This window comes from Centruroides sculpturatus, unplaced genomic scaffold, assembly GCF_000671375.1.
Source record: "Centruroides sculpturatus isolate CEXI.00-Female unplaced genomic scaffold, Cexi_2.0 scaffold2460, whole genome shotgun sequence".
Lineage (NCBI taxonomy): Eukaryota > Metazoa > Arthropoda > Arachnida > Scorpiones > Buthidae > Centruroides > Centruroides sculpturatus.
This window is the reverse complement of record NW_019386675.1, coordinates 1,001-16,390: the sequence shown is the minus strand read 5'-3', so window position 1 is coordinate 16,390 and position 15,390 is coordinate 1,001. Positions and strand designations below refer to the sequence as shown.

General features: G+C 33.6%; 1 protein-coding gene across 1 annotated transcript in view; it reads left to right on the top strand.

The window, feature by feature from the left end:
- LOC111615543 (GRIP and coiled-coil domain-containing protein 2-like) overlaps positions 1 to 13,839 on the top strand; it is a 26,840-nt gene extending 13,001 nt beyond the window's left edge. Inside the window, exons 2-4 of the mRNA XM_023356950.1 lie at positions 578 to 662; positions 2,613 to 2,809; positions 13,606 to 13,839. Coding sequence (XP_023212718.1) covers positions 578 to 662; positions 2,613 to 2,809; positions 13,606 to 13,839 — 516 coding nt within the window. The remainder of the gene's footprint in view (positions 1 to 577; positions 663 to 2,612; positions 2,810 to 13,605) is intronic.
- The last annotated feature ends 1,551 nt before the right edge of the window (positions 13,840 to 15,390 follow it).

Sequence of the window (15,390 nt, the reverse complement as noted above, 5' to 3'; positions counted from 1 at the left end):
TTTATAGGGACCGTAATTATAGGGGGGTCTACTGTATTGTTATTTACAGTATACATTTACAACTACAAAATGCATTTTTCCTTACTATAGTTATTATTATTATTATTTTTTTTTTTTTCAATGTACTATTTAGCATTAATTTGAGTGTGTTTTTTGTGTTGGAACAAATTATTTGGTTTTATATGTAATCGTATGGGAAAAAATGATTCACCTTACGACATTTTCATGATATGATCTCAGTTTTGAAACGAATTAATTTCGTATCATGAGGTACCACTGTATATAGTAGAATGCATTATATGGTTAATATATAAAATTAGACATTTTAATTTATCTGTGTTTTTAAATTTTTAAATTAAGATATTTGTTTTGTATAAAGAATTTTTGAGTAATTCTGTTCTCTAGTTTTTGATATACAGGATGAATAAAAAATTATTGTTCATCTATATTATGAATAACACAATATAACCTTCTTATATTGTGACTTTTTGATCATCCTGTATATACGAGTATAAATTCAATCAATAGTTAATGTTATTCTTAATTCTATTTTTATAATAATAATAATTTTATATAGCTAGAACATATGACCAAAGAAGATTTGATAAAGCAAGTGAAAAGGCAGCTTATTTTGTTGCAAAAAACAAAACATAAATGTGATGGTAAGTATTAATATTAATTATAATAAAAAGATAATTTATCATCATATACAATAAACACTTGCTAATTAAAATTCCATTTAATCCAAACCAGTTTAAAAAAATATGACAAACTTGTAAAATTAATATATACTGCATTCAAAAGCTTTCCAGGCTTCCTCGGTAAATTCTTTGTCTATCTTATATGAGATAACAATGCAATGATTCTGAAATAGGGATCAAAAACTGAATTTTATCTGATATTATAGACTTATTAAACTGCCATGGTTCAATCACTGATAATGAACTTCAGGATTTGCAGTTTTATTTGAAAAGCGACAAGAATCTTATCCAAGAAGAAAGTTAAAATTCACTTTACAATAAATTGCTTGAAATTTATATACTCACTAACATACAAAGAAGTATGTTAGTGAGTATATAATGTAATAAAAACTTGCAACCAGTTAGTAGAATGTTATAAAGATAATGCACAAAACTAAGATAAACAAAGAAAGTCTTTTACTGGATTTTTTCTTACAAGACAATTGTAAAATTAATTAATTGATTTTATGGGTATACATTTACTAAATAGAAAGTTATTTTTATTGAAATAAAAATGTCCATTATAATAAAAAGCAAGAAAAATATTAAAACTTTAAAAACATATAAAAATAAACTTGTTTGACATATGACTTACGTGGTCTGTTCAAAAAGTATCGGACCTTTGGTCGGCAAAAATAAATTTATTGATTTTGAGGTACAAAACCCTAATTCCTTTCAAAGTAGTCTCCTTGGTAGTGTATACACTTCTCCCAGCGTTCCTGCCATTGCTGGAAACACTGCTGGAACGCATCTTTTGTAATGGCCATCAGCCAGTCCGCCGCATTCCGCACGATGTCTTCTCTCAACTAAAATCGGGTTCCTTTTAGCGGCATTTTCAGCTTGGGAAATAGCCAAAAGTCACACGGAGCCATGTGGGGAGAGTACGGAGCGTGACGAACCACAGGAGTGTTGTGTTTGGCGACGAAAGCCCGAATCAGATGCGCAGAATGGGCGGATGCGTTATCACGATGGAGCTGCCAAGTTTTGATCGACCACAGATCCGGTTGTCTGCGTCGCACAGTATCGAAAAGACGACGAAGGACCTCCTGGTAGTACTCCTTTGCGATGGTTCGGCCTCGTGGTGCGTACTCACGATACACCACCCGACGAGAGTCGAAAAAACTGTCAACATGTCCTTGATATTGCTGCGGGACTGCCGCGCTTTTTTTGACCTTGAGGATCGTCCCCGAATGCCTGCTGAATCTTGCGAATGGTTTACACTCGGGTATCGCCAAGGTTTTTGGCAAAATTTGATGTAATATCGCTGCTCACGTNGTCCTTGATATTGCTGCGGGACTGCCGCGCTTTTTTTGACCTTGAGGATCGTCCCCGAATGCCTGCTGAATCTTGCGAATGGTTTACACTCGGGTATCGCCAAGGTTTTTGGCAAAATTTGATGTAATATCGCTGCTCACGTTCAGTCATTTTCCAACTTAGTGGAATCCGACGAGATCTCGCTACATGACCTCACTCATAGGCTGACTGCCAACAACAGACGCTTCCTGCAGATGGGAAAAAATTCAGGGCCGTGCATGACTGGCCCCTCCACAACTCCATCGAAAGAGGCCCCCGCGCATCATTGGTTTACGCGGAAAAAATAAAAGTCCGATACTTTTTGAACAGACCTTGTATATGGTATAATACTGTATATTTTATGAATAATGTTATTGTTGATTAATTTAAGCTATAATTTTAAATTTTATTTTATTTTTTTGAATACAAGTTTCATGTGAGCTATAAAGTAAGTTATAGCTCACATTAGAACTAAGAATGACAATAAATTTTAAAATTGGTTTTATTTTATTAATTTTTTAATAAAAAACTTAGAATATTAAATTTAAAATTAAATAAGATTTATTTAATTTATTTCAGAATTGAATGAACGATGTGTAACATTAGAAAAAGAGAAAAATGAAGCAGTTTCTCTTCATAGTTCTGAAGCAAATTTTAAAGTTAAAATTACAGAATTGGAAAATAAAATAATCAGTATTACAGCAGAAAAAGATGAAGCAATATTACTTCATGCAAATATGCAAACTGCTCAAGAACAACATTTGAATAAATGTCAGGTAAATAATATAGTTTAAATATTGCATTTTATAAGGCAGTTGTGTATAAGATTCATCCATAATTCAGTAAATGTTTAGAGGAAAAAAATAACTTTTTTGAAGAACTGAGACAAGAAATTCTAATGCAATGTCTAGAAAGAATTTTTAATCATTTTAGTAAGCACTCCCAGTATATCAATATCAATGAATATATCAGTTATATAAGTGAAAATTATTAATGAGATTGACATTATTCTTGCATCATAATTTCTATATTCATACTATAACAAAATAATAATAAATTATCTTGTATCATCATTACAGCTTCTTAACTGCCTTTCCTTATCATTTTTTCTATTTTGAGTTAATTTTATTTCTTAATAATTGTAATGGTTACAACATTCTATAAATTCTACATAATCCTTATTATACTACTGTCTAAACCAAGGCTGCCCAAACTCAGGCCCACATGGCCCGCCAACACTATTGAATTTGCCCGCCCACAGTAGTGGTCAGCTGTCGCCATGTGCAATGTCATGCTACCAATAATGCCAACTGCCACGTGATTGGTTGATTGGTCAAACGTGGAATGAACTATGACTTGAGTCACTGCCACACCGCTGTTAATACTTATCCTATGCATTTATTACACTTGTTCTATTAGTTTTGAGTTGACTTTTCTGTATTAAAATTAAATTGTCACCAAATATTGAAAAATTATTAGCTAATAAGCCCTTCTTAGCTCTCATTGATGTATTTTTTATTAGGTATTATTAAAACATGTGCACCTTAAAGCCTTGTTTGATTCAAATACCTTCATCATCATCATCATCATCAAATAATCTTTATTACTTAGACTGATACTGCTTGGCGTAATCAGGCAAGAAATTACAGAAACGATTACATTGATGTTACATGCAGATGACAATTGCAAAATAATCCAAAAACAAATGTTGGGAAAGAAGTAAAGAGAAAAGAAAATAATAAATAAAAAATAAAAAAAAACAAACAAGCAAAAAAATGAAAATAATAAAGTAAGTAGATGCCATTAACAGTAAGTGAGCTAAAGTAGATAAATATGCATATATACATTGACACAGCTGCATTACCTTACACATTTAAGTGTTATCACAGTTCATGCTAGGGTAAAAAATGAAGATGAATATAAACATGCCGCATAATAGATGTTAAAACACCACAGGTTAACATATACCATTACAAGTGAAGGAACACATAATAACTTCATTGAATACGTTGGATAGTCTTTAGCCTTCGCAGAATATCTTGAGCCACAGATAAACAATGATGCATATCAAGATGCCACTTGTAGTTTAATGAATATCACTTCTAATCAGATAAATTTTGATAAGTTCTTTGAAGAGGCCAAAATTGACTTTATTATGTCCATACTGTTTAGATTTACTTGCTGCCTCCAGCGGTGCCTAATATCCTCAAGCATGGGGCAGTTGAAAAGATAGTGTAAGACACCATCTTGAATACCACAGAGATTACAGTGATCATTATCTATGAGATAGAATCTTTTAAGATATACACAAAAGTGTTCGTGTTCAGTTAAGAATTGCATCAGTTCATGACTGGGCTGCATCCATTTGTTCTGCATACGGTTTTGAATTCTTGGGAAAAATCTCTTTGTAATGTGCTGACATGAGACCTTGTCCCAATCAGCCTGCCATGCTTTGATGGCTTCATTCCAAACGAGTGACTTGAGTTTCAACTTGGGGATACGTTCATAATCATGATGATTGATATGATTCAGTGTTGCATTACATGCCAGGTAATCTGCTCTTTCATTTCCCGGAGTGCCCTGGTGACCTCTGATCCAATTAATGGCATATTGTTAGATGATATTGCAACCTCAGCGAAAGTATCGATAGAGATGGGGTTTGTGGTGTCCTTGTTTCTCAGTTTGGTCACAGTGGCAGCACTGTCGGTGTAGATATTTACTGGTATATTGACAAGATTGATGTTAAACCATTTGATAACCATTAATACCGCAAAGATTTCGGCTTGAAAGACACTCCAGGTGCAGCTCAAATGTCTGATTATGGATCTCATCAAAAATCAGAAGGCACTAGCCATGCCTTTAGCAGTTTTAGAGCCGTTCATGAAACCTTCAATCCTCGTGGGTACTTCACATGAAAGAAGTCCCGTTCTCCAGGCAGGATGTGGGAGGGTGGCCATGAGCCTTTCAATCTCATATATGGAGGCATCAAACATTAGTGTCATTTATGCAGACATCTCTGCCCTGGAGATCAGAAAATGCTTGCTGCTGAAAAGAAGATAGTGTAATATGGGAAGTTTTCCAGCCACTACTGGGAGAGCTGCATTAGAGACAGTCAGAGCTTTGAGTCAGATGGATAAGGGCCCATCACTGCGCTGTGCAGAGAAGACGCATAAGAAATGATTGGCAGAAATAAGCAATAGTAAATTGCATTCATGGCTTCAAAGCTGAGGCCCCAGCTGTTTCTGGCAACCTTTAACAGACCATTAAATATATTGCTGTGACTTGTAACTTACTTTATGTGGTATTTCCATGAGAGTTTGTAATCAATAATTACACCCAGGAAGGTGAGATGATTGACAATTTTAATGGATTTATTGTGATAACGCACACATGGAACACGTTTGTACAAGTCAGTTGCACGTGAGAGTGAGAAGGCAATACCTTTGGTTTTAGCCATTTTAAAAAAGTTTGTTGCTATCATCCCAGCAATGTATCTTCAAGAAAATATCTGTTGTGGCACTCTCGATCTGATTCCTGGATGATGCTGGGAAGACCAAAAAGGCATCATCTGCATAAGCGAAGACACGACTGTGATCACCAAGATTAGTCTGGAAAAAACTGTCATAGAGAATGTCCCAAAACAGGGGACCACACACGGACCCCTGTGGGCAACCTCGCTGAAGTTTACAAGTGCACTTCAAGTGACCAAATGTGAATACGGTCTCCCTGTCTTCAAAATAATTGGCTGCCAGATAGTAGAGATTTGTAGGGCACTGATTGTCACTAAGTCTTTGTAGGATTTGAGGACACCAGGCTGAATTGAAGGCATTTTTTAAGTATAGACTTAAAAAGTATGTTTTTGGCTTAAGTCTAGACTTAAGCCAAAAACACTTATTATCATGAAGAAGAACTTTAACATGTTCCACCAAATCCAGTACAGCATCTATAGCACCTCTTTGGCACCAAAAGCCATACTGTGCCTCATGGATTAAGCCATTAGATTCCCAGAACCAATATATGCGGTTGAATAGGAGCCTGTCAAGAATTTTCCCCAGTACAGATAGTAGAGAGATATTGCGCATATTTTGGGTATTAAAGAGCTTACTGTGATTTTTGGGAATTATGACAAAGAGAGCACTCTTCCACTGCTTTGGAAAGATGCCAAATTTCAAGCAAGAATTCAGGACATCCAATAGCAGCATTGGACAAGTCCCCCAGATTTGAAGGATGATTTCCTTATTTATTCCATCCATCCCAGTTGCTTTCTTTTTTGGAAGGCGGTGAATAACATCATTCACCTCAGAGAAGGTAAATGGGGGATCATCTTCTGAAAGTAGACAATCCTACTTTCGGAACCATTCCTACGATTCCTTATTGCGTTTTGCTCAGGGGTGTCCTCAGATGGTGAGTCTGTGGAGCAGAAGTAATCTAGGAGACTGGATATGGTGGTCTCCAAATTAGCGAGATTGTCAGGATCATTACAAAGAACATTACGATACTTAATTTTATTTGCACAAAGTTTATAAATAAATCCCCATGGATTCCCTTCAGCTCCAGAGCAAAAGTTTCTCCATGATTCCAGTTTAGCCTTTTTGATAGCTTCTTTATAGGCACTTTGATGGGTGAGATAACACATCCTCAATTCACCTCTTCACTGGTTATGGTAATGTTGATAGATCCTGTGAAGTCTGTTGTTAGTTTGACGCATCTGAGCAAGATTAGGGTTCCACCATGGTGTGGCTCGCCCTTTGTTCCTCTTTTTTGGGATAGCTTCATCACAGGCTGCAGAGATATTGTAAATGGTAGTTTCAATGTAAGTCTTAGCCTGTATATATGAGTCATTTCTGTGTAAAGGCATGCCAATCTGATTAATCATTTTGTAGAATTTGTCCCAGTCTGCAGATTTAGTATTAAAACACTTCTTAGTATGTGAAGCGTCTCCACTGTGCTGATTGCAGTGGCTTATACTGTAGATCAAGCATTCATGCTCCGTAAAAAAGTCAAAGGTACCCACCTTCCAACCTTATATTATGGAACAAAGGCCATCCGAACAAATTGTCAAATCAATCCAAGAATCCCCATTCACGGTTGAGAAGGCAGGTGAGGAATCCGGATTATTAATGACAAGAAGATTATGAGCGGCAATAAAGTCATCAAGTGCAATACCTCTGTCATCTTCACTATAGCCTCCCCACGTAGATGAATGGGCATTGAAATCGCCAGTAATTAAAAAGCTGTTGCCCTGAAAATGAACCATGGCAGTGTCTAAATTCCAGAGAGTCTAAAATGTCACTTCTTCTAGAGCAATATACATTGAAAATGACAATCCTTCGGTTGGGGAAACAGACCTCAATACAGACACAGGTGGTTGTGCAGAATTTCGGATGTTTGATGATTGCTAAGTCTGGATTGACAATGATGTCTGCGGCCCATAGTTGCCCATCTTGACTTTGAATGATGATGTATCTGGTACTGAAGCATGCAACCCTATTGTTGCGGCAATAGGGCTCCTGTATTAATGCAATGTCAAAATTGAGCAATTCATTACGAAGTTGGGAACTGGCCAAGATAGACCATCCCAAGTTTACCTGTACAATATGAATTTTGAATTTCTGTAGACTGGTGTTGTTAGCACTATTAAATTCCATACTCTATCCTAGACAAAAGTTGAGCCCTAGCACGTAAGAAAGTAGGACATGTCTTATCAAAAGGATTATGATTCACTGCTCTGTTTTTATCCTTGTCACAATTCACACAATTTGGAACCTCCTTCTTCCTATTACAGTCCTTAAAGGCATGTTTCCCCCCACATTGACCACAGATACATTCTTCAGCCTTGCAATTTCTGGCGAAATGGCCAAATTTCAAACATTTAAAACATTAATACAAGGGGATAAAATCAACCACCTTGCAACGAGTCCATTGTAGGTTGACCTTTCCTTCCTTAAGAAGAAGATCCCTAAGATCCGGGGATACCACTACAACCCATGAGATATAAACAGAGCTGCTCTGCCCAATTGAAAAGCGCAACTTGAATTTTTCTTGAAATACTACCTTTGAGAAGCATTCAGCAATACAGTCATTTTGCTCGTAAATAATATCTATAAGTTGTTCTCTGCTGATGGACTTAGGCAACAAAATTAGTTTGACTAGCAGACGTCTCTTCTTTGGAATGGTTGAGTGAAGACCCTTAACCATGGAGACAGCTCGATGCAGGATATCCACATCTTCCTGTCTACTCAGATCAATGGCCACCCCTCTCTTTTGAATGCGCCGTATTCTTTGGACACCGATTTTAAGATTGTGTGGGTTGATGCTGGCAGTTAAAGCCTTCCTAGTCAATTCCGGGTCATTGGATTCCAGTTCACTGTACACAAGCACTGTATGACAGGGCTTAGGAGAACCCATGGATTCTCTTGCAGGCTTGGCAGGATGTTTGACAGCATCACTGTAAAGTCTGGAGGTTTCCGAGATCGTCTGATTGGGGGCAATTGAGATCATCTGTGAACTAAGAGTGGTCTTCATGACATCTGAAATGGCAACCTCTATCTTTACAGCTTGAGCAGAAAGGCATCAGTGAGGTCTTCCCTGGTGATGAGTGAATCCAGGCGCTTGCAAATGAACTCCAGTATGGATGATGACATCACAGAACTCGATAAGTTGATTAGGCGTTGAAATTGGTCAGTAATATGCCTGGAGTGGGCCTTGGAGCCCAGCTTTCCATTGCTATTGGCGGTAATATATCCTTTTAGCTCATCAAAGAGCCTATGTGCTTCATCCAAAAAATCTGACAGACAGCAGGACCCTATCATGACAGAACCAAATAAAGGCAAACCACACTCGTGAAAAACAAACACTGTGGTGAGAAACTGATGCTAAAGACCAATGAAATGTGCTAACCTAGCAGCTAGCATGAACTAAGGTACATAACTAACATTAATTAGAAACACATCCTCAAGTAAAGGGATAAATAAGTAATAAAGGTAGTTAAAATAAGTCCAAACCAGCAAACCAAAGAAACAAAGCATAAAACCCAGAAAATTAATGCCAAAATGCAAAGTTAAAACTATGAGAAGTTTAAACCCAGTCTGTTATAAAATGAAAATTTCCCATAAACCATGCCAGCCATAAGTAGCCAAAATACCCCAATAACCTTACCAGTGACCCATAATATCGCAAAAGCAAGTTAGTGAAAGAAGCCCGAAAGGCCACTAAACATATGCATTAAAATGAATAGAAAACATGTTAAAATTAGAAAATAAAGAAATTAAATTACTTTAGAATAGAAAAATAAATAGTCTACTCTCCATATAGAATATGAAAAAGTAATTTTATTTTAATTGCTTTTCTAAAAGTAGTGAATTTTATGTAAAATTAAGAGCATTAAAATGAATAGAAAAAAANCTAAACATATGCATTAAAATGAATAGAAAACATGTTAAAATTAGAAAATAAAAATAATAATAATAATAATAAAAAGCAGATAACAACGGTAAAAATTTAAACCACCATTAAAACAGTTGTGATTACAGTTAGGACATTCTGTGACTGTTGAAAATACGTTGGTAATGGAAATTTTGAAAATCCATTAATTAAGAGATAGAGTGAAATTAAAACCCCTGTAAATCAGCTAACAATTAACCTACTTCCACCACACTTACAGAACTAGTACTTTACACCACCCTGCATAAAACCCCTTAGTGCTGCCCCCAAAAATTTAACCTCCTGCCCGCTAGACTCAACCGAAAATCCAAAAGTTAAAGCTTCAATTATTCCTTCCTAATCAATCCAGATAAATAAATTGCCTACTGAATTACTCGGGGTGTCTTGCCGGATCTAATAGTACCCAGCACAGAAACATAAACTAAAACTTCCGCCAAAAATTTCAAAGAAATAATGAGCACAAACAGATACGTCTTAACGATGTTACGCGAATACTCGAGATCCAATTCAAATACCTATCCATTTATAGAAGAATCATGAGTGTAATTGAAATTATAGCCCACCTCCAAAATGAATTGGACAGCCCTGGTCTATACCTTCCATACAGAATATTTTGTTTCTCTCATGTTCATAAATAATCTACATACTTGTACACATTTATATTGAAATGCATTTGAAAGATACTGTAAAGGAGTTAATTCATCACAAGGTGCCTCTACAATATCTCTCTTGTTAATCTGCAATTCTCTATTATTGGTTTGGTACATTTGTTATTAGGCTTGCTCAGCTTCATTTTTTTTAAAATAACTAGTGAATATCATTTTTTGTTTAACTTTAAAATATTTTATAAATATATGAGGTCTGTCTGGAATGTTCACAGTATAACATACATCTCAAAGACCAATAAGTATATAGAAACATCCAACAATTGTCTAAACCAGAGATCCCCAAACTCTTTTTTCCTGTAGACTACTTGCCAATTTTATCTGTTTTGGTAGACCCCCTGCTTTCCTAATATTGATTTTTTATAAATTCATCAACTTTAAATGTGTTTTTGATACAGAGCTACTCCCTTTGATAGGGTTTACTGTAGAGTGGAAAATTTTAAAATTAAAAAATAAGTTTTGTAGTTTTGCATTTTGTGTCATTTTAATTAATAAATGTATATCTAGTAAAATTTTTACATAAAATAAATACACAAAAAACCAATTCTTTTAATGGGAGGGATGAGCCTGATGCTTTGATAGCAAAATTTCAATATTTGGCTTCAATTTAGTGAGCTTTAACCTTAAATCTCCTCAGTGAGTGATTTCCAATCTGTTTCTTTTTTCCAATTTTTTTTTTTTTGTAAGGATATTGGCAACCACACTGAAATCCCTTTTCACAAGGTATGAAGATGGAAAAGCTATCAAAAACTTTCTCGCAATAGTCCATAATGCAGGATATGTAACAGGTATGTGTCTCTGAAGCCAGAATTGCTGATATCCCTTTCTAAACTGCACCTTAAGTTCTTTGTTAGTGATTATTCCGATCAGTTCTTGTAACGTGACATTCATTTTGTCAATGTCACTATATGGATTGATAATCCACTGTGGTATTTTCATAGTCAATACATCTTCAAACTTAGTTTCAAAGTGTGTGTGAAGGACATTTAAATGTTGAATGTAGGCTGAAACGTCGTCACCCTGGCAGTTTGTCTGCACCAAATTGGAAAATTGGGAAAATTTGTGCCATCCAATGTTTTGCTTCATTAGTTTCATTCTGGTAAGAAAAGCTGCAATGATGGACTTTGTTTTTATCAAATTTAGACTGTTTCCTTGTAACTGAATGTTAACCTCATTAAATTTAGCAAACAAATCTGTTAAATAAGCAATGTCTGGTTTTCATTTGTTTAATTTTTCTTTTAAAATGGGATCTTCAGCATCCAAAAACTCTAAAACAGTCTCAAAAAGTGAAAAAAATCTTGTCAAATTTAAGCCTTTTGACAGCCAGCATACTTTTGTGTGAAGGAGTAATCAATGAAAGTTCTCGTCATTTTCTTCATACAACTGCACAAATAATATAGTATTCATTGCGTTGCTCCAAATTTTGTTTACTGCATTTATGATGATTTGAAAAGATTGATGCAATTTGCCACTAAGATTTTTTGCAACTAAATATTGTCGATGGATGATGCAGTGAATTGCAAACACCCCTGGTACATTTTGTTTTAAATGGCTTATAAAATCACGATAGTGTCCAAATATGGCAGGGGCTGCATCTGTTGATATTATATTTGATAAAAGGGATAGCTTTTTTCATGAAAAAATCTCTCAAAACATTAAATATTGATTTGCCTTTAGTATCTGTTGTCAAAGTCCTTGTGAAGAGCAGTTCTTCATGGATTAGTTGGTCCATAACAAAATGGACATATGCCAATAGTAGTGCTTCATTACCAGGTAAAGTTGACTCGTCCAGTGGTATGGAGAAATGGGTCATTTGCAGGTAATTACACAACAAGCTTTTGAATCTATTGATGCTTTAAGGAAAATTTACTGGCGGAGCTGCACATCATCCCAAAAGAAGCATTTCAGGAAGTGTACAGGAAGTGGCAGAAATGTTGGATTTGGTGCATAGACTCAGGAAGGCATTACTTTGAAGACAACAAAACTGACTAGTTTCTAAGTAAATGCAAACAACTTCTATTTGCAAAGTTTTCAAACTTTCCAGAATGACCTTGTAAACTAACATTATTATGTTTCATATGAACAAATCACTGCTTTGTGCTCTAATAAATCATAGTTTCCACTTGCAAAAAACAGAAAAATTTTTCATTTCTGAGCATAAAAATGTCATATAAAGAGCAAGTTTCTAATTGTAGAAAAATTCTGCAAGTGGAAACAACAGAAACAGAAAATAAAAAAGATTCTATTCATGTATAGATTGTTTTCCTAAAGCATAGAATGTCTCTTTTGTGAAAAACAGATATTTGAATAATACCTATTTTGGTGTCTTTGGAATGACATTAGAATTCCAAGATGGATGATACTTGATCAACAACATATGGTTTGCTGGTCCTATTATAGCTCATACTTCGTTTCAACCCTTTGCTCATCTTTTTGGAAGTTAAATACAGTAAGACCCCACTTAACGCTGCCTCGATTAACACTGATTTGATATTGCGCAGTCTGATCAAAGTTTAAAAAAGCTCTAAATTTATACTGATTCAAATTATCGTGGCATTTCATTGATTCATATATAATACAATTATTCATGAACACGAACTAATCAGCAAAACGTGGCAATTCGTTGTAGCACTGTATGTATGTCCCTTAAATCTATGTTTGTTTTGTGCAGTTTTGGAAAAAAATATAACATTATGGATACCATAGGAATTATCGACTTCGCTTGGCAAGAACTAAATGATAAATGCTTGAATGGAGTGTGGAAGAAGTTATGGCTGATGGTATCCAAGAAATATTAACAAGAAGTGCCTCTCGCTGTATTATTAGGTTAACAGTTTGGCCAACCTAATCGATACAGCAGGACTAGATGTAGACAAGCAGGATAATGAGGAGTTACTGCAGGTTTCTGGTGAAAGCCTTAGCAATGATGAACTTCAAGAACTGGCAGAACAATGAATTCATGTAGAACTGGAAAATAGTGATTCTGAAAACGAAGAACCCAAAAAATTTCTTTACAGATATCCTTAGTAAAAATTTCATAACAATAACCAAACTTGTCAGTCAAATTGTAGCAAATGATCCAGATTTTGAAGAGTGCAAAAGCAAAACGAGTCGTTTTGGATGTGATCTTCTGCTACTGACATTTGCTTATGGAAATAAAAAGCAACAAATGAAACTACACATAAATATTAAAATATGTCCTAACATTTCAGGTAACAACATTTTCTATATAAAAACATCTGTCATCATTAATTTAGTCAGAATGTCTTCACATTCCATAGTTTAACTTTAAAATTTAATTTATTAATAATTTATCACTTCAAATATTATTTAATAGTTTGAGTATTTTTATGTTTAGATTTGTTGTTTTAGTTTTGATATTCATATTTAACAAGAATTAAACAAAATTTTATTACTTTGTAATTAAATCATTAACTTTTATATTTCTATTTTCTTGCAAATAGGAATATGAAAAACTATTAGAAGAATGTAAATTAGAAAATCATCAATTACAAGAGTCTCTTCAGAAAATGAGAGAAAAGACTAAAGATGTAGAAAAAAGTTATCAGCTTTCAGAAGAACAATTAGAATGTATGAAATTAAAATTAGAAACATTAACAACAACTTGTCAGTTTCTTCAACATGACATGGAAAAACTGTCATCAGAAAACAAGGTACATATAAATATTTTATTATAGTGTTAATTATTTTTGTATCAATATCTTGTTTTAAAATAAATGAAAAGAATTTTACTTTTCAAAATTAAACAGAAGAAAATTTTACTAATTAATTTCAAAAAGCATGATTTACAATTAAAAATCATTATTTAAAAAATGATAGATTTAGTGATTTGTAAAAATTTTATAATTTTAAAAATAAAGAAACAAAACAATAAGTTTGAGTTAATTCCAAAACCTTTATGCATTGATTTTCAAAATAAACTGATTTATTTTCTGTGCAAAGGAAGAAAATTAAATTGTATATTTTTTGTTGTGGCTAAGTTTTTAATTATAATTACTTTATTATTTCCTGTAATTAAAAGAAAATAATATTATGGAAGTAATATTTCATAATTTTATTTTTAAGTTAAATTTCTAAATATCACTTTTGGATAGCTGTTATTATGTTCTATGTATGTATGTCTCTTTAATCTCACATTAAGTTCGGTAGACTATCATTACAGCTTTCAGGTTAGACACTTCTTTTATTGTTTCCACATATGCATTTCGGACTTATATAAATGTTAAGTCCCTCTTCAGTGCAATACTACAAATTATTAAAAAAACATAATTAGTAACAGGACAAAAGTCTTCACGTGCAGGTCATATTTACTGACATAAAACTACCATGCTTAAAAATTGTCACACTTATACGATACCTATTGTTCTGTCTTCTAAAACCACAGTGTACAACGGGTAACGTTAAAAAGATTTTAAAATACAGCCATTAAAAACACCACAAATACATTTTCCAACATTAATATGGAAAACCTAGCATATTAATAATTTTATAATTTTTTTACTTTTTTACTTACGATACTCACTTTTAACATTTGCTCATAAAATCTTACATAAGTACAACTCTCAAAGAATGTGTATGTTCTACAATATAACATTGCAGTAACTGCAATTATAATCGTTTTACAGATAGATTACATTTAGCATAGTAACATTAAAAACATTTTTTAAGAGACTACATATACAATTTTACAGTATATTTCCAATTATTTTCTGTCACAACACTATGATAAATACATTACAATCAATTTTTTTTCATTAGTGCCACCTATTATATTATACCACTGTTGATCTATTTGCATACCATTTGATATATTGATTAAATTATCATCTTTAAATTTTATAATCTCAATATGTTCCTTAAATTTATGTTTATACATGTCTTTTTCCAAATGAATTATTTTTATGTTATTTCTATCTATTTGACAATTACCATTTTTTATATGGTTGAACCACGGAGAATTATTGTGTTTTAATCTAATTGCTGCTTCATGTTCTTTAATTCTTAATTCTAACATTCTACTAGTTTCACCTATATAATTTTTTGGTTCTTGGCAATTACAATTAATTTTATACAACTCCTGATTTTTTTTAATTTATCAACTTTCGTTTTATATTTATTATTATTATTATTATAAATATTACTTGAAATTTTATTGGTCAAAGATGGGGCCAAAACAATATTTTCTTTAAAAAAAAAAAAAAAAAAAATAAACGAAATTACATTTGTAC